The sequence below is a fragment of the Moschus berezovskii genome, chromosome 1 (genome assembly GCF_049115385.1).
Source record: "Moschus berezovskii isolate FMDL1 chromosome 1, NW_MosBer_1.0, whole genome shotgun sequence".
Taxonomy (NCBI): Eukaryota; Metazoa; Chordata; class Mammalia; order Artiodactyla; family Moschidae; genus Moschus; species Moschus berezovskii.
In genome coordinates, this window is record NC_142460.1 from 62937579 (window position 1) to 62957659 (window position 20081).

Sequence of the window (20081 nt, forward strand, 5' to 3'; positions counted from 1 at the left end):
GGTGTGCAGTCTTCTCATGGCACTGGCTTCTCTTGTTCCAGAGCACAGGCTCTTGGGCCTGCAGACTTCAGTAGCAGTGGCACAAGGGCTCAGGAGTTATGACAAATGGGCTGAGTTGCCCCATGGCATGTAGGATCTTCCTGGACCAAGGATCAAACCCATGTCCCCTGCATTGCAAGGCACATTCTTAACACCTGGATCACTAGGGAAGCCCCACATCTTTACTTTTGATGCATAATGTCTTAATGTCTTCTCTTCTATACCTGTTAGTTATTGTACATACTTTGAAATAAAATAGTTGCATTTTTCTAATCTAATAATTTTCTAAATACTTTTCATGTATTTTAGAAGAGTAAATAAAATAAAGGGTATTCAGGTAGTGTATGGTTTTATTTCAATTATTTTCACCAAATTTTCTTTCTTAAATGATTGATGACTGTCCTTTTTACATTCACTATATTTGATTTCAGAGGCCTTCTGTTAAGGATATGGAAAGAAAAAATGCAACAGAGCTGACAGAGTTTGCTCTCACAGGACTTACATATCAACCAGAATGGCAAATCCCTCTGTTCGTGCTCTTCTTGTTTATATATATCTTCACTGTCATGGGGAACCTTGGTTTGATTGCTGTCATCTGGAATGACCTTCATCTTCACACCCCCATGTACTTATTCCTTGGGAGTTTAGCCTGTGTGGATACTTGGTTATCCTCCACAGTGGTCCCCAGGATGCTGGTCAACATGTTTACCAAGAATAAGAGGATATCCCTCTCTGAATGCATAGTGCAAATTTTTTCCTTTGGAGTCAGTGCAACCACAGAATGCTTTCTGCTGGCAGCAATGTCATATGATCGCTATGTAGCCATATGCAATCCATTACTTTATCCAGCGATTATGACTAACAGACTATGCATGAAAATGTTAATTTCATCATTTACAAGTGGCCTTCTTCATGCCTTACTTCATACATGTTTTTTATTTAGATTAACCTTTTGTAATTCTAACATAATGCATCAATTTTATTGTGACATCATGCCATTGTTTAAAATTTCTTGTACTGATCCTTCTATTAATGTTCTGATGATGTTTATTTTCTCTGGTTCAGTTCAAGTGTTCACCATTCTTATTATTCTTGTCTCTTATACACTAGTTCTCTTTACGATTTTAAGGAAGAAGTCTGCCCAAGGCATAAGGAAGGCCTTCTCCACCTGTGGTGCCCACCTCCTATCTGTCTCCTTATTCTATGGGACTCTTCTTTTCACGTATGTGCGCCCTGGATCCACACGAACAGCTGATCAAGATATGATGGACTCTATATTTTACACTGTCATAATTCCTTTCTTAAATCCAATTATCTACAGCCTGAGAAATAAGAAAGTCATAGATTCACTGACAAAAATGTTAAAGAGAAATATTTAGATCCAATACTAATATGTGTTTTCTTACTTGAAAACAACACAAAACTATGTAGATTAGAGTTCAATTTTGTTTGCATTCATAACTACCCTATTATTTTAATGATAAGATTTCAGTACTCAATAAATTCTCTAAGATATCTATATATCTTATTAAAAGAGACAGGGAATTTTAATCAAATGTTCATATCATGCTAAAATAAATAAAGCAGAATTTAAAATGGGAAATTCCCTGGCTGTCCAGGGCTTAGGACTACACATCATCACTGCTGATGGCCTGGGTTTGATCCCTGGTCTGGAAAATAAGATACTACAAGCTGCATGGCACAGCCAAATAAATTAAAATGAAAAATCTTTACATGCTTGTATATTCCTCATTGTGGTTTTCAAAGTAGATTTTTTAAACATGTATTAAGCACTAAAATACGGGTTTCCCAGATGACACAGTGGTAAAAGAATATGCCTGCCAATGCAGGAGACACAGCAGATGTGGTTTGGATCTCTGGGTCAGGAAGATCCCTTGGAGGAGGAAATGGCAACCTGCTCCAGTATTCTTGCCTGGAAAATTCCATGGAGAGAGGAGTCGGTGAGTCTATGGGGTCACAAAGAGCTGAATGTTACTGAGTGAAAGAGCACATAAGTACTAAAATAATGCAGAAGCTCTGAAAAATACTTGAGATGGGGTCTTTGATAGTAATACATTCTTATAGCCTGGAGACTCATATCACATTTAACTTCACATAGTGGGCATTTTGTGTCTGAGTGAACAGAGGCAAACCCTAGGAATATTGCCAGCCATCATTCAAGGTTTTATTCTACTTTGTTTGGTCCCTGGTCATCCTGCTTCAAATGGATTCAATTCTCATGTGACACAGGGAAATAAACCAAAGAGGGAAGTAATGAAGAACCATGTGAAGGGATTTAAAACATTGAAGGGCAGGCCAAACCATACGAGATAATCTTAACTCAGTGTGCTTCTATAAGGAGATAAAAGAAAGTTATTTCTACTGTCTATAATGCCTTCAGGCTCTTTTTGGCTGTGTCTGTTTGTTGCTGGGTAACTGAAAAGCTTCACTAATTCAGACTGAATGACTAAGTTGGGATGGGTGTGGGAAGAAGAGAAGTTGCAGAATAGGAAGGAAATGGCCTCAATCTTCCTAAAATTAAAAAAAAAAAGTTTGTAAGCTAAAGAAGTCAGTAATATACAACATTTATTTAAATGTGTTGTTAACCTCAAAGGATTTTAAATGTATATTATCAAAGCTCAAATAATGTCAATAGCATGATATCATAGTTCCCAATGTGTTGGTGGCACAGACATGAAAATGAGCAAAAATCTGGATATTTTCTGTCTTAAAAGTCCTTGAAAGTTGGCTTTTCTCACATTGCATATTATTTAAGTATGATAAGTGATACACTTCCAGATCCATGTCTGCCCTTCTCTCAACACTGAAATTCCACACAGACTCCTATTGATTCCATTCAGGCCCACAACTTCAAAATTATCAGCGTCTGTGATCTGTAAAACTCTAGTTGTTGATTCCTCCATGTTGCTAATATTTCCTTCCTTTCCAAACACAACTGTCAGATTAACCTTCAGAAACAGGACTGTAATTAGAGCATATCATTCTTCAGTAACTTTTATTTATTTATTTATTTAAATTTATTTATTTTAATTGGAGGCTAATTACTTTACATTACTGTATTGGTTCTGTGATACATTGACATGAATCCGCCCCAGGTGCACGTGTGTTCACCATCTTGAACCCCTCCCACCTCCCACCCAATAACTTTTAAAGGATTGTCATTGCTACCAGATTGTAAGCATACATGATAAATGTACCTAGAGCTATATATCTATAGCTTTATTTACTGTAATTTATTTACTTTATACTTTATTTATAGATGCACTGTAATTATTTTTTCATGTGCATGCAGATTATATGCTATATAAATAAAAGTAAAAATATTTGTATATATTGAAATGTATCTATATATACAGATCATATTATATATAAATACACTATCTAACCATCTATCTATTCTCTATCCAGCATCTGTTCACTCTGACATTATCTAAGATAATGTCATCTATCTTTCAAATAAAACCTTAGTTTCAGTTCAGTTCAGTTCAGTTCAGTTCATTCGCTCAGTCAGTCGTGTCCGACTCTTTGCCACCCCATGAATCACAGCATGCCAGGCCGCCCTGTCCATCACCAACTCCCATACTTCACTCAAACTCATGTCCATCGAGTTGGTGATGCCATCCAGCCATCTCATTCTCTGTTGTCCCCTTCTTCTCCCGCCCCCAATCCTTTCCAGCATCAGAGTCTTTTAAAGTGAGTCAACTCGTCGAATGAGGTGGCCAAAGTATTGGAGTTTCAGCTTTAGTATCAGTCCTTCCAATGAACACCCAGGATTTCTCTCCTTTAGAATGGACTAGTAGGATCTCCTTGCAGTCCAAGGGACTCTCAAGAGTCTTCTGCAGCACCACAGTTCAAAAGCATCAATTCTTCGGCGATCAGCTTTCTTCACAGTCCAACTCTCACATCCATACATGACCACGGGAAAAACCATAGCCTTGACTAGACGGACCTTGGTTGGCAAAGTCATGTCTCTGCTTTTTAATATACTATCTAGGTTGGTCATAACTTTCCTTCCAAGGAGTAAGCCTCTTTTAATTTCCTGGCTGCAATCAGCATCCATAGTGATTTTGGAGCCCAAAAAAATAAAGTCTGACACTGTTTCCACTGTTTTTCCATCTATTTCCCATGAAGTGATGGGACCAGATGCCATGATCTTTGTTTTCTGAATGTTGAGCTTCAAGCCAACTTTTTCATTCTCCTCTTTCGCTTTCATCAAGAGGCTCTTTAGTTCCTCTTCACTTTTTAACATAGTTCAAATAATAAAGTTCTTCTTCCACGATTCTGTTATATCCAAACTGAGATTCTGAAAGCCTTCTGGACAAACCTCTCTCTCTCAGGTTCATGCTTTTGCTCACATAGGTCTCTCCATAGAGTGCCTTCCCCACTCAAATGTTTCATCTTCATTTAAAATTGAAATGGTAACATTTCCTCAATATCTCTCTCAAATGGTACAACTTCCAAGATGTGTTTCCAGAATATCACAAAGAAACTAAGAATGCTCACTGATTTTAACATTTTAGCAGCTGATTTATAATTCTTGGCCTCACCTGGCCTTATATGATAAGTTCTTTTAGACTACAATTTATATGTCTTTCTCTTTTTTCTGGCATGTAGTACAATAGTTTATACATATGAGGTCTTAAATAGGAATTAGTGAAATATTTGTAATATTAAAATGATTGACAGCACAAATACATAAAATGTATAAGTCTGTATCACTCTTTTTCAACTTGGTAATGAGACCAGAGAAATTACTGGGTCTGGGGTGGGTGCTGTATGTCAGCTCACTTTTTAAACTTCTTTAATGTGAATTGCAAATATCATGGCTATATGAGGAGGCCTTACAAATAGCTGTGAAAAGAAGGGAAGTGAAAAGCAAAGGAAAAAAGGAAAGATATACCCATTTGAATGCAGAGTTCCAAAGAATAGCAAGGAGAAATAAGAAAGCCTACCTCAGTGATCAATGCAAATAAATAGAGGAAAACAATAGAAGGGGGAAGACTAGATATATCTTAAACAAAATTAAAGATACCAAGGGAACATTTCATGCAAAGATGGGCTCGAAAAGGACAGAAATGGTATGGACCTAACAGAAGCAGAAGATATTAAGAAGAGGTGGCAAGAATACACAGAACTATACAAAAAGATCTTCATGACCAAGATAATCACGATGGTGAGATCACTCACCTAGAGGCAGACATCCTGGAATGTGAAGTCAAGTGGGCCTTAGGAAACATCACTACAAACAAAGCTAGTGAAGGTGATGGCATTCCAGTTGAGCTATTTCAAATCCTGAAAGATGATGCTGTGAAAGTGCTGTACTCAATATGCCAGCAAATTTGGAAAACTCAGCAGTGGCCACAGGACTGGAAAAGGTCAGTTTTCATTCCAATCCCGAAGAAAGGTAAGACCAAAGAATACTCAAACTACTGCACAATTGCATTCATCTCACACGCTAGTAAAGTGATGCTTAAAATTCTCCAAGCCAGGCTTCAGCAATATGTGAACCATGAAATTCCAGATGTTTAAGCTGGTTTTATTTTTTATTTATTTATTTATTTATTTTATTTTTTAATTAATTAATTTTTTTTAATGGAGGCAAATTATTTTACAATATTAAATTGGTTGGTTTTGCCATACATTGACATGAATTCGCCCCGGGTTTACATGAGTTCCCCCTCCTGAACCCCCCTCCCACCTCCCTCCTCCCTTTATCCTCCTTCTGGGTCATCCCCGCATGCCAGCCCTGAGCATCCTATAACATGCATCGACCCTGAACTAGTGATTCGTTTCACATATGACAACATACATGTTTCAATAACATTCTCCCAAATCATCCCACCCTCACACTCTCCCACAGAGTCCCAAAGACTGTTCTATATATCTGTGTCTCTTTTGCTGTCTCGTTTACAGGGTTATCATTTGCATCTTTCTAAATTCCATATATATGCGTTAGTATACTGTATTGGTGTTTTTAGAAAAGGCAGAGGCCAGAGATCAAATTGCCAACATCCGCTGGATCATCAAAAAAGCAAGAGAGTTCCAGAAAAATATCTATTTCTGCTTTATGGACTATGCCAAAGCCTTTGACTGTGTAGCTCACAATAAACTGGAAAATTCTGAAAGAGATGGGAATACTAGACCACCTGACCTGCCTCTTGAGAAACCTGTATGCAGGTTAGGAAGCAACAGTTAGAACTGGGCATGGAACAACAGACTGGTCCCAAATAGGAAAAGGAGTATGTCAAGGCTATATATTGTCACCCTGCTTATTTAACTTATATGCAGAGTACATTTTGAGAAATGTTGGGCTGGAGGAAACACAAGCTGGAATCAAGATTACTGGGAGAAATATCAATAACCTCAGATATGCAGAAGACATGACCCTTATGGCAGAAAGTAAAGAAGAACTAGAGAGCCTCTTGATGAGAGTGAAAGAGGAGAGTGAAAAAGTTGGCTTAAAGCTCAACATTCAGAAAACTAAGATTGTGGCATCTGGTCCCATCACTTCATGGAAAATGGATGGGGAAACAGTGTCCGATTTTGTTTTTCTGGGTTCCAAAATCACTGCAGATGGTAATTGCAGCCATGAAATTCAGTTCAGTTCAGTTCAGTTCAGTCGCTCAGTCGCTCAGTCGTGTCCGACTCTCCGCGACCCCATGAATCACAGCACGCCAGACCTCCCTGTCCATCACCAACTCCCGGAGTTCACTCAAACTCATGTCCACAGAGTCAGTGATGCCATCCAGCCATCTCATTCTCTGTCGTCCCCTTTTCCTCCCACCCCCAGCCTTTCCCAGCATTAGAGTCTTTTCCAGTGAGTCAACTCGACGCATGAGGTGGCCAAAGTATTGCAGTTTCAGCTTTATCATCAGTCCTTCCAATGAACATCCAGGATCGATCTCCCTTAGAATGGACTGGTTGGATCTCCTTGGAGTACAAGGGACTCTCAAGAGTCTTCTCCAACACCACAGTTCAAAAGCATCAATTCTTCGGCAATCAGCTTTCTTCATAGTCCAACTCTCACATCCATACATGACCACGGGAAAAACCATTGCCTTGACTAGATGGACCTTGGTTGGCAAAGTAATGTCTCTGCTTTTTAATATATTATCAAGGTTGGTCATAACTTTGCTTCCAAGGAGTAAGTGTCTTTTAATTTCATGGCTGCAATCAGCATCTGCAGTGATTTTGCAGCCCCAAAAAATAAAGTCTGACACTGTTTCCACTGTTTTCCATCTATTTCCCATGAAGTGATGGGACCAGATGCCATGATCTTTGTTTTCTGAATGTTGAGCTTCAAGCCAACCTTTTCACTCTCCTCTTTCACTTTCATCAAGAGGCTCTTGAGTTCCTCTTCACTTTCTGCCAGAAGGGTAGTGTCATCTGCATATCTGAGGTTATTGATATTTCTCCCAGCAATCTTGATTCCAGCTTGTGCTTCTTCCAGCCCAGCGTTCCTCATGATGTACTCTGCATATAAGTTAAATAAGCAAGGTAACAATATACAGCCTTGACGTACTCCTTTTCCTATTTGGAACCAGTCTGTTGTTCCATGTCCAGTTCTGACTGTTGCTTCCTGACCTGTATACAGGTTTCTCAAGAGGCAGGTCAGGTGGTCTGGGATTCCCATCTCTTTCAGAATTTTCCACACTTTATTGTGATCCACACAGTCAAAGGCTTTGGCATAATCAATGAAGCAGAAATAGATGTTTTTCTGGAACTCTCTTGCTTTCTCCATGAGAAGGCAATGGCAAGCCACTCCAGTACTCTTGCATAGAAAATCGCATGGACAGAGGAGCCTCATGGGCTGCAGTCCATGGGATCACTAATAGTAGGACACGACTGAGTGACTTCACTTTCACTTTTCACTTTCACACATTGGAGAATGAAATGGCAACCCACTCCAGTTTTCTTGCCTGGAGAATCCTAGGGACTGCGGAGCCTGGTTGGCTGCCATCTATGGGGTCATTCAGAGTCGGACACGACTGAAGCGACTTAGCAGCAGCACCAGCAGCAGATGTTGGCAATTTGATCTCTGGTGCCTCTGCCTTTTCTAAAACCTACTTGAACATCTGGGAGTTCACGGTTCACATATTGCTGAAGCCTGGCTTGGAGAATTTTGAGCATGACTTTATTAGAGTGTGAGATGAGTGCAATTGTGCGGTAGTTTGAGCATTCTTTGGCATTGCCTTTCTTTGGGATTGGAATGAAGACTGACCTTTTCCAGTCCTGTGGCCACTGCTGAGTTTTCCAAATTGCTGGCATATTGAGTACAGCACTTTCACAGCATCATCTTTCAAGATTTGAAATAGCTCAACTGGAATTCCATCACCTCCACTAGCTTTGTTCGTAGTGATGCTTTCTAAGGCCCACTTGACTTCGCATTCCAAGATGTCTGGTTCCAGCTGAGTGATCACGCCATCGTGATTATCTTCGTCGTGAAGATCTTTTTTGTACAGTTCTTCTGTGTATTCCTGACACCTCTTCTTAATATCTTCTGCTTCTGTTAGGTCCATACCATTTCTGTCCTTTTCGAGCCCATCTTTGCATGAAATGTTCCCTTGGTATCTTTAATTTTGTTTAAGATATATCTAGTCTTCCCCCTTCTATTGTTTTCCTCTATTTATTTGCATTGATCACTGAGGTAGGCTTTCTTATTTCTCCTTGCTATTCTTTGGAACTCTGCATTCAAATGGGTATATCTTTCCTTTTCTCCTTTGCTTTTCACTTCCTTTCTTTTCACAGCTATTTGTAAGGCCTCCTCAGACAGCCATTTTGCTTTTTTGCATTTCTTTTCCATTGAATTAAAAGATGCTTACTCCTTGGAAGGAAAGTTATGACATACATAGACAGCATATTAAAAAGCAGAGACATTACTTTGTCAACAAAGGTCCGTCTAGTCAAGGCTATGGTTTTTCCAGTGGTCAAGTATGGATGTGAGAGTTGGACTGTGAAGAAATCTGATCGCTGAAGAATTGATGCTTTTGAACTGTGGTGCTGGAGAAGACTCTTGAGAGTCCCTTGGACTGCAAGGAGATCCAACCAGTCCATCCTAAAGGAGATCAGTCCTGAGTGTTCATTGGAGGGACTGTTGTTGAAGCTGAAACTCCAGTACTTTGGCCACCTCATGCGAAGAAGTGACTCATTTGAAAAGACCCTGATGCTGGGAAAGATTGAGGACAGGAGGAGAAGGGGATGTCAGAGGATGAGGTTGTTGGATGGCCTCACGGACTTATTGGACATTGGTTTGGGTGGACTCCGGTAGTTGGTGATGGACAGGGAGACCTGTTGTGCTGTGGTTCATGGGGCCTCAAAGAGTCAGACACGACTGAGCGACTGAACTGAACTGAAAGTGAATTCTTCTTATCCATAAGATTGAGTCCTGGGATAGAGTATGACAAATATCTGGAAATAGCCTCCTAATTAAGAAGTTTGGATTAACGATACAAGTATTTCAACATATAGCATTACTCTATATTCCGGGAGGTGCAGTTAACAAGATTCGACCAGGTCATCTATTTGATTTTGTTCCTCTGAGGCATTCCCTTCACATTCTAGGAAAAGAAAATGGATTGATCACATCCAGGTACTTTTACTCTTCTCCCTAAAGAATCATTGCTATTGTATATGTCCATAATTTGTTGTTATTGCTTCACAATGTTTCCATTGTTCAAATGGTTTCCTGTCAATTATATAGATTTTTGCTTTTTCATACATTGTAATGACCCAAAGATTAACTGCTTGTACAGGCATCATGTATATATTTTTTCTACCATCATTAAGGACATTTCTCTAATGGATTTTTCTTTGAATGAGAAGTTTGATGTCAAGCTATGAGTATATGAGTGGGGTGAATAACCTGTCAAGTCTTAATTTAGCTTGGTGACTATGGAATGTTTGGAGGCCCCCAAGAAACTTAGATGTCCTTATAGTCTTCTCTTGTAGATGTCTCCTATATAGATTCCTCTGCTCTGTTTTTACCTTCAGTACAACCCCAACTGCTTTGTGCCTTCCAGAAATTACAAAATTCCCTAGTCAAATGAGGTGATCCCACTCACCTCTGATCATTTTGTAGATTATTTTTGTCATTTCAGTGGCGTGTTGGAAAAAAGGTAAAAGATACACCTGTGAAATATTCACATTTTAAAAAAGGTATTCTTCTGATTATTTTAAAAAGAAACTATGAAACTCAATCTGTACTATTTAACAATTGTTTAGGTGTATAGGATGAGATCATTTTGCTAAACTCATCAGTTGTCTGGAACACTGCTGATGCTTGATTAAATCGGTCCTTAGAAATACCAATAATATACTTGAGACAGTGTTTATCATGAAAGTGCATTTGTTTTCTTAAGCTGGAGACTAAAAGGAAAGAAAAATTCTTCTCTCCTTATATATATTTATATATGATTTTTCTCATCACCTTAGAATACCTTAGCACTGAATGAGACATACTGTTCAGGAGCATGTGGATAAAATTATTCTAGACTGTGTTCAACACGATTAGGATTAGATAAAAACAGATATCAATCAAAGCCAGAACTATGTAACTAAATTCTGGTGGCTAAATAATTTTGGCAAAATATTATTTAGTACATGTCAATGCCTCTCTGGTATAGGATTTCACTTTCATGGTTTTTGCTCTTTTAAAGAAAATTTAGCAGGCACCAGAATCATTTAAAGATCTTAAAGAGACAAATTGAAAGGTGTCATCATTAGAGTTTCTGATTCTGTTTTGTTTTTTGTTGTTGTTCAGTCCGAAGTCATCTCTGGCTCTCCACAACCGCATAGAGTGTAGTTACACAAGGCAAACCACTGTTTGGTTACTCCCCAAATTCCTATGTTAAATCACCAACCCCTAATGTGGTGTTATTTTGAGTGGAGTCTTTAGGAGTTAATTAGTTTCAGATTGGGTCATAAGGATAAGACTTACATGATAGGATTCAGTTCAGTTCAGTTCAGTTGCTCAGTCATGTCCGACTCTTTGCGACCCCATGAATCACAGCACGCCAGGCCTCCCTGTCCATCACCAACTCCCGGAGTTCACTCAAACTCATATCTATTGAGTCGGTGATGCCAACCAGCCATCTCATTCTCTGTCGTCCCCTTCTCCTCCCACCCCCAATCCCTCCCAGCATCAGAATCTTTTTCAGTGAGTCAACTCTTTGCAAGAGGTGGCCAAAGTATTGGAGTTTCAGCTTTAGCATCAGTCCTTCCAATGAACATCCAGGACTGATCTCCTTTAGAATGGACTGGTTGGATCTCCTTGTGGTCCAAGGGACTCTCAAGAGTCTTCTCCAACACCACAGTTCAAAAGCATCAATTCTTTGATGATCAGCTTTCTTCACAGTCCATCTCTCACATCAATACATGAACATGGGAAAAACCATAGTCTTGACTAGATGGACCTTTGTTGGCAAAGTAATGTCTCTGCTCTTTAATATGCCATCTAGGTTGGTCATAACTTTGAGTAACTGTCTCTTAATTTCATGGCTGCAATCACCATCTGCAGTGATTTTGGAGCCCCCCCAAATAAAATTTGACACTGTTTCCACTGTTTCCCCATCCATTTGCCATGAAGTGATGGGACCAGATGCCATGATCTTAGTTTTCTGAATGTTAAGCTTTAAGCCAACTTTGTCACTCTCCTCTTTCACTTTCATCAAGAGGCCTTTGAGTTCCTCTTCACTTTCTGCCATAAGGGTGGTGTCATCTGCATATCTGAGGTTATTGATATTTCTCCCAGCAATCTTGATTCCAGCTCGTGCTTCCTCCAACCCAGCATTCCTCATTATGTACTCTGCATATAAGTTAAATAAGCAGGGTGACAGTATACAGCCTTGACATACTCTTTTTCCTATTTGGAACCAGTCAGTTGTTCCATGTCCAGTTCTAACTGTTGCTTCCTGGCCTGCATATAGGTTTCTCAAGAGGCAGGTCAGATGGTCTGGTATTTCCATCTCTTTCAGAGTTTTCCACAGTTTATTGTGATCCACACAGTCAAAGGCTTAGGAATAGTCCATAAAGCAGAAATAGATGTTTTTCTGGAACTCTCTTGCTTTCTCCATGATCCAGCAGATGTTGGCAATTTGATCTCTGGTTCCTCTGCCTTTTCTAAATCCAGCTTGAATATCTGGAAGTTCACGGTTCACATATTACTGAGGCTTGGCTTGGAGAATTTTGAGCATGACTTTACTAGCGTGTGAGATGAGTGCAATTGTGCGGTATTTTGAGCATTCTTTGACATTGCCTTTCTTTGGGATTAGAATGAACTGACCTTTTCCAGTCCTGTGGCCACTGCTGATTTTTCCAAATTTGTTGGCATAGTGAGTACAGCACTTTCACAGCATCATCTTTCAGGATTTGAAATAGCTCAACTGGAATTCCATCACCTCCCCTAGCTTTGTTCATAGTGATGCTATCTAAGGCCCACTTGACTTCACATTCCAAGATGTCTGGCTCTAGGTGAGTGATCATACCGTCCTGATTATCTTGGTCATGAAGATCTTTTTTGTACAGTTCTTCTGTGTATTCTTGCCACCTCTTCTTAATATCTTCTGCTTATGTTAAGTCCCTAACATTTCTGTCCTTTATCAAGCCCATCTTTGCATGAAATGTTCCCTTGGTATCTCCAATTTTCTTGAAGAGATCTCTTCTCTTTCCTATTCTGTTGTTTTCCTCTATTTCTTTGCATTGATCACTGAGGAAGGCTTTCTTATCTCTCCTTGCTATTCTTTGGAAGTCTGCATTCAGATGCTTATATCTTTCCTTTTCTCCTTTGCTTTTGGCTTCTCTTCTTTTCACAGCTATTTGTAAGGCCTCCTCAGACAGCCATTTTGCTTTTTTGCATTTCTGTTCCATGGGGGTGGTCTTGGTCCCTGTCTCCTGTACAATGTCACGAACCTCCGTCCAGAGTTCATCAGGCACTCTATCTATCAGATCTAGTCCCTCAAATCTATTTCTCACTTCCATTGTATAATCATAAGAGATTTGAATTTAGGTCATATCTGTATGGTCTAGTGGTTTTCCCTACTTTCTTCAATTTCAGTCTGAATTTGGCAATAAGGAGTTCATCATCTGAGCCACAGTCAGCTCCTGGTCTTGTTTTTGCTAACTATATAGAGCTACTCCTTCTTTGGCTGCAAAGAATATAATCGATCTGATTTCAGTGTTGACCATCTGGTGATGTCCATGTGTAGAGTCTTCTCTTGTGTTGTTGGAAGAGGGTGTTTGCTATGACCAGTGCATTCTTTTGGCAAAACTCTATTAGCCTTTGCCCTGCTTCATTCCGTGCTCCAAGGTCAAATTTGCCTGTTACTGCAGATGTTTCTTGACTTCCTACTTTTGCATTCCATTCCCCTATAATGAAAAAGACCTTTTTTGGGTATTAGTTCTAAAAGGTTTTGTAGGTCTTCATAGAACCGTTCAACTTCGGCTTCTTCAGCATTACTGGTTGGGGCATAGGCTTGGATTACTGTAATATTGAATGGTTTGCCTTGGAATCAAATAGAGATCATTCGTTGTTTTTGAGATTGCATCCAAGTACTGCATTTCGGACTCTTTTGTTGACCATGGTGGCTACTCCATTTCTTCTAAGGGATTCCTGCCCACAGTAGTAGATATAATGGTCATCTGAGTTAAATTCACCCATTCCAGTCTAGTTTAGTTCACTGATTCCTAGAATGTCGACGTTCACTCTTGCCATCTCCTGTTTGACCACTTCTAATTTACCTTGATTCATGGACCTAACATTCCAGGTTCCTATGCAATATTGCTCTTTACAGCGTTGGACCTTGCTTCTATCACCAGTCACATCCACAACTGGGTATTGTTTTTGCTTTGGCTCAATCCCTTCATTCTTTCTGGATTTACTTCTCCACTCATCTCCAGTAGCATATTGGACACCTACCAACCTGGGGATTTCCTCATTCAGTATCCTACCATTTTGCCTTTTCATACTGATAGGATTAGTTCCTTTAAAACAAGAGGAAGAGATAAGGCATCTATTGTCCCCTACAACAATACTCAATCAGGAAAGTTCATGTGAGGTGACAGCCTGCTACTAGGCAGGAAGTAATCTCTCACCATGTACAATGGGCTTCCCAGGTGGCAGTGTGGTAAAAGAATCTCCTGCCAATGCAGGATATTCAAGAGATGCAGGTTCGATTCCTGGGTGGGAAAGATCCCCTGGAGTAGGAATTGGCAACCCACTCCCTGGAAAATTCCATAGATAGAAGAGTCAGACGTGACTGAGTGACCAAGCACATACACATTTATAATATCTGCTGGCCCACTGTTCTTGAACTTCTCATTCTCCAGAATGTAAAAACTAAATGTGTGTGATAGAAGGTCAATGATATTCTATCAGTGCAGCCTAAGATAGGAGAATAATTTCTTTAAACAATCAGTGAAGCAAAACTGGTACAGCATTAAGATATTTAGAGAGCAGACAGAATGGAATTTCTACATATCTTCTGTGGTGTGGTTTAGTCACTATGCTGTGTCCAATTCTTGCGACCCTATGGACTGTAGCCCACCAGGCTCCTTTGTCCATCAGATTTTCCAGGCAAGGATACTGGAGGGGGTTGCCATATCCTTCTCCAAGTGATCCTCTAATTCCTACTTAAAAAGCACTACGAAATTTGTGAAAATTTCTACCCTCTGTTTTTACTTTCCTCCCAATTTTGAACAGAAGGACACAGATAGGGTATATGTTTCAAGGGATGAAGCATTTTAGACTTTAAAAAAATTACTTTTTCCTGGAAACCATGATTGACATTAATGATAACCAATGCAAACCTAGTGCCTGATTTCAGGAAGGTTAATGGGAGGCACTTCTGTTCCTTTTGAAAAACAATTAATTATTAACCTAGATTGGTTTTTACACCTGTTTTTCAAAAGAAATTTCATATACCGATGTTCCTTATATTGTAATGATGTGATGCTTACTACTTCTGAGAAGGTAGTGAGACCTTTTGGAGCAAATCTAACATTTGACAAAGCTAACATGTTGAATCATGACATTCCCTATAACATACAAGATAAAACAAGAAGTTCACCAAATGTACAGTGAATTTCTGTTGTAGTCATGTTTGTCTAGAGGAACAGAACCAAGAAGATCTATGTACCTCTGCTGCTGCTGCTGCTAAGTCGCTTCAGTTGTGTCCGACTCTGTGCAACTCCATAGACGGCAGTCCACCAGGCTCCCCCATCCCTGGGATTCTCCAGGCAAGAACACTGGAGTGGGTTGCCATTTCCTTCTCCAATGTGTGAAAGTGAAAAGTGAAAGTGAAGTCACTCAGTTGTGTCCGACTCTTAGCAACCCCATGGACTGCACCCTACCAGGGTCCTCCATCCATGGGATTTTCCAGGCAAGAGCATTTATTGTCTACCTATAAACTAAAGTCATTTTTATGAGATATTGACTCACACAATTATGGAGGCTGAGAGACTCATGAAATGCCCTCTTCAAGTGGAAAACTGAGGACAGCAAGTGTCATAATTCAAAGGTTTGAGTCAGTAGTTAATGTTAGTCGCTTAGTTGTGCCCAACTCTATGTGATCACATGGACTGCACACCAGGCATCTCTGTCCATAGAATTCTCCAGGCAAGAATACTGGAGTGGTTAGTCATTCTGTTCTCTAGGGGATATTCCCAAACCAGGGATCAAACCCAGGTCTCCTGCACTGCAGGCAGACTCCTCACCATCTGAGCCACCAGAGAAGCATGGTATATGTTCTTACCTATGTATGAAATTCATAGAATCATGGAGCAGCTGAAGACCAGTGTCAACCAGGCAAGCAGACACTGAATTCAACCTTCCTCTGCCTCACTGTTTCATTCAGACCCACAGCAAATGGGGATGATGCCCAGATATATTGGGGAGGACCATATGCTTTACTGAGTCCACCAATTCCATACTAACCACTTATGGAAACACCCACAGAGACACACAACCAAATCATGTTTAATCAGATATCTAGACAGCCCGCAGCCCAACAAAGTTGACACATAAAATGAACCATTACAAGTCTGCTGCTACTGCTGCTAAGTCACTTCAGTCATGTCCAACTCTGTGTGACCCCATAGACAGAAGCCCACCACCGGGCTCCCCCTTCCCTGGGATTTTCCAGGCAAGAACACTGGAGTGGGTTGCCATTTCCTTCTCCAATGTGTGAAAGTGAAAAGTGAAAGTGAAGTCGCTCAGTCGTGTCCGACCCTTAGCGACCCCATGGACTGCAGCCTACCAGGCTCCTCCATCCATGGGATTTTCTAGGCAAGAGTACTGGAGTGGCTTGCCATTGCCTTCTCCATTACAAGTCTACCCGTGGTCAATTTGGCACCTGTAAACTTCTCCTAAGACCATATTTTATCTTCACTAAAGAAAACAACAAAGCTATATTTCACCTAACATAATACACTTATATATGTATAACAAAAAATGTTCTATCTCTTTCTTGAGGAGGTAAAATCTTTGAGTGATATTTATTTTTCTCCTTGATATCTGGAATTTGTGCTATTAACTTGATATCATATTATTTAACTAGTATAAATAAAGTCAGTACATCTTATGTCACACGATAAGGGAATAAAAGTGAAAAAGTTTGCCACACACACACAAATGTACTCATATCACACTAAGAAGGAAATCTCTTGGTAATTACAGTCTTCATACCTGTAAATGATCACATGATTGTAGCTGATATTTTAACTAACTTATTTTTTTTATCCATTCTGTATTCCCTTTGCCTCAGGTAGACAGTGTTCTTCACCTTGCGTGGTAACACAAACTTTCATTCCTGAAGAGTCTGGGCCATAAGAACTACTGTCTGTATTGGTTTGTCGATATTTTCATTGACCTGAATCATGGGAATGAAAATACTGAGATGCCTTAGTGGGTTTTCTGTATTTCAGACATACTGTTCGTTACTCCCTTGGTGGAGCAGTCCCATTTGCCCTTGGTAGCTGCCATCAATCACCTCATCTAGCACAGTAACTCCCTGCTTTGTCTGAGGATTCAAAGGAACATAGAGTTAATAGGATTGAGGGGGCAGTCCACTTTCAATTAGTGGAATCACTGTTGTGTTTCCTGGTGGAAGCATTCCTGTGTTTGGAAGTGAGTCCACAAGGCCAGCAGAGGAGAAAATTACAGGAACAGGAAACAAATATTTTGTAGTGGCTGTTAAGGGTAGTGGACACTGACGCCAATCCTATTTCTGTCTCCTGATTCCTGGACCCATGAATCCTTACTTTGAGAGAAGCAGTACCAAATACTGGAGGTTCAGAAGTATTCAGTCTTCTGGAGGTCCCCTCCCTAGCCTTGCAAGATATTGCCATCTGGCTCGCTGTTAACTGAGGATTTATGGGAACTATTCATAATTCTGTCTAACTATATGCTTCAGCGTGGTGCAAAATAGAGTAAAGCCAGTAAATTCCACAAGGGTGGACATGTTAGCATTTTTTTTTTTTTCACTAAGTTGAGGTCCTTGATCAGAAGCAGTGCTGTCAGGAGTACTATGACAGTGGATAGGGAATACTATAAGGATGGAAGGATGATAATTTCAGCAGAGACATTTTCTGCAGGGAACCCCATATACCTAAATATATCTATATCTAGAGTAAGTGTCTATTCTTATAAAAACAAAACACTCCCATTTCCACGATGGAAACTGTTCAAAGTAATGAACCTGAAACCAGGCACATGGGTGATCACGCCAATGAATGGTGCCACATCAGGACTCAGCGATGGTCTCAGCCACTGGCTACCTGGGCACTTGACAGAGGCACAGTCAAGCTGGCCTTTGGAAGCACAAGTCAAAGTTAGGTGTTAAGAAGATGCATAGTCTCTATCTCTGACTCACTGACCAGTGAGCTCACTGAGTAGTGACAGAGTGCTTGAGAAAGACTGACTAGTGTCCATACATTGGGTCATCTTAATAACTTAATGATAAAATCCCATTCTGCTAAAATCACTTTTTTTGGTGAGCATTCACAAGGGACACAAATATTTCATGTTATTTTTACCCATTCAGAGAGATCAACTAGCATAATTCTTCTCAAATTTTCTTGTATTTTCAGTCATTTTCCTCCAAAGTCCATGAACATCCTGCTAAACCATTGGCCACAGCCAATGAACTGATATATAATTACATACCTTCCCCTTTCTCTTTCCAGATAGAGTGAACAACCAGGTGTGATGCTCAAAGTTCTGCCCACTAAAAGGTTTTCCCATCACCAATGTCCTTCAGGGATATCACAGAGAGGAGCTGTAGTGCCACAGATGTCCACTTTCTGATGGTGCCTGCATACCATGAAGACTCATGTGGATCTGCAGGCTCCAGTCTTCTCTTCTCTTTAAACTAATTACAGAGAACTCCCCATAGGACCAGAGGTCCACACTGTGAGAGAGACACCATTGTAGCAGGAGTAGACACCAACAGAATTTAGACTACTTCTTCAGGTAACTTATTTGTGCCTTCAGGGCCTGTTCCTACTTGATCAAGTGTCTACTAGTTTCATCTGATAAAAGAATGCTGTTGTGTACACACAACTTTATGGTTCATGGGTCAGATATCCTTCAGTTTAACAAGGGCAGCTCTGGTATTATGGCAAATTTTGGCCATGGTTAAACATACACTTTCTACTGAGGCTTGCTAGCAGAGAGTGAGCAACAAACAATGGTTGCTTCCCTAAAGTAGAGGAGTTATCCACAGAGGATGGAAATGTTGTGCTCAGAATTCTAAGGGCATGCATCTATTTCCACCTCTAGAGGCCTATTAAAGGCTCCAGGCATCTGCCACTGCTGATTCAAGCTCCATTGGATCTGTTGCATATGGTCTCAGCCAGCAGTCTGCAACTTTTTTGGCACCAGGGACTGATTTCATGGAAGACAATTTTTCCATGGACGGGGGTCGGGAGGATGGTTTCGGGATGATTCAAGAGAATTACATTTATCATGCACTTTATTTCTAATCTAATGTTGCTTCTGATCTGACAGAAAGTAATGGTCCACGGCCCAGAAGTTGGGGACCCTTAGCCTAAGGGACTGAAGAGCTTGCACAAAAGCCTAGACATGCCCCATGTCTCTTGTTCTGAGCCCCAATCAAAACTATCAGCCTTTCCCGTCATTCAGTAAATGGACTGTAGTAACACATCCAAATAACAATAGTATTGCCTCCAAAATTTACGGGGGCATTTTATCTGTTCCTCTCTTTCAGTTTCAGGAAGGGCCAGAAATAATACCCTTCACTTAGAAGAATTATCTCAACATGTGCTATATCACTGGATACCTAGACATTTCACTAAAGTAGAAGGCCCCCAGATTTTTGTGAGATTTATTTTCTATGTCTCTTGCAAATGTCTTACCAATGTAAATACTTCTTGCTTACTATAACCAATCAGCATAATGTCATCAATGTAACAGATTAGTGTTTACATTACAGTAAAAAACTTTCACTGGGAATACATGAAGCACTCCCAAAACTCATAATAAAGAGACAAATAACCCAATTAAAAACTGGGCAAACTATCTGAACAAACACTTCACCAAAAAAGATAGACAGATGTCAAAGAATGATACACAAAAAGAGGCATGATATTATGGAGGCATGATATTATGAAGTCACTATGGAAAAGCAAAGAAAGCACAATTAGGTATTAAAAATTAAAATGATCATAAATGAAAAGACTACCTATATTGGAAGCAGTAATACATGTCTTTGTGCTCACAAATAGGCAACCAAATAAGTTAGGAGACAACACAAAATTGAAGAGGGCAGTAAATTTTATCCAAGTGTTGGTGTGCTGAAGCTACCTGTGCACATTACATTCCCCACTCCACCGTCCTGTGTGCTTTTCACAGGACCCCCTCTCTCCTATGTTACTTATCCCCTCTATTTTGGCTTTCACCAGCAAAAATGTAAGCAAGCAGGATAAATGGATTAATCAATCTATCAAAATGATGCATTTTTGCTCTCCTCCTATCTAACCAGGAAGTCCAAAGTGGGAGTTAAGCACTT

The 20081-nt window shown here is 40.1% G+C and overlaps 1 protein-coding gene across 1 annotated transcript; it reads left to right on the forward strand.

Moving 5' to 3' along the window:
- Nucleotides 1–452: 452 nt before the first annotated feature.
- Nucleotides 453–1418, forward strand: LOC129550428 (olfactory receptor 5H8-like). The gene has a single exon (XM_055418099.2). The coding sequence runs from the start codon at nucleotides 489–491 to the stop codon at nucleotides 1416–1418; it is 930 nt and encodes a 309-aa protein (XP_055274074.2). The 5' UTR covers nucleotides 453–488.
- The last annotated feature ends 18663 nt before the right edge of the window (nucleotides 1419–20081 follow it).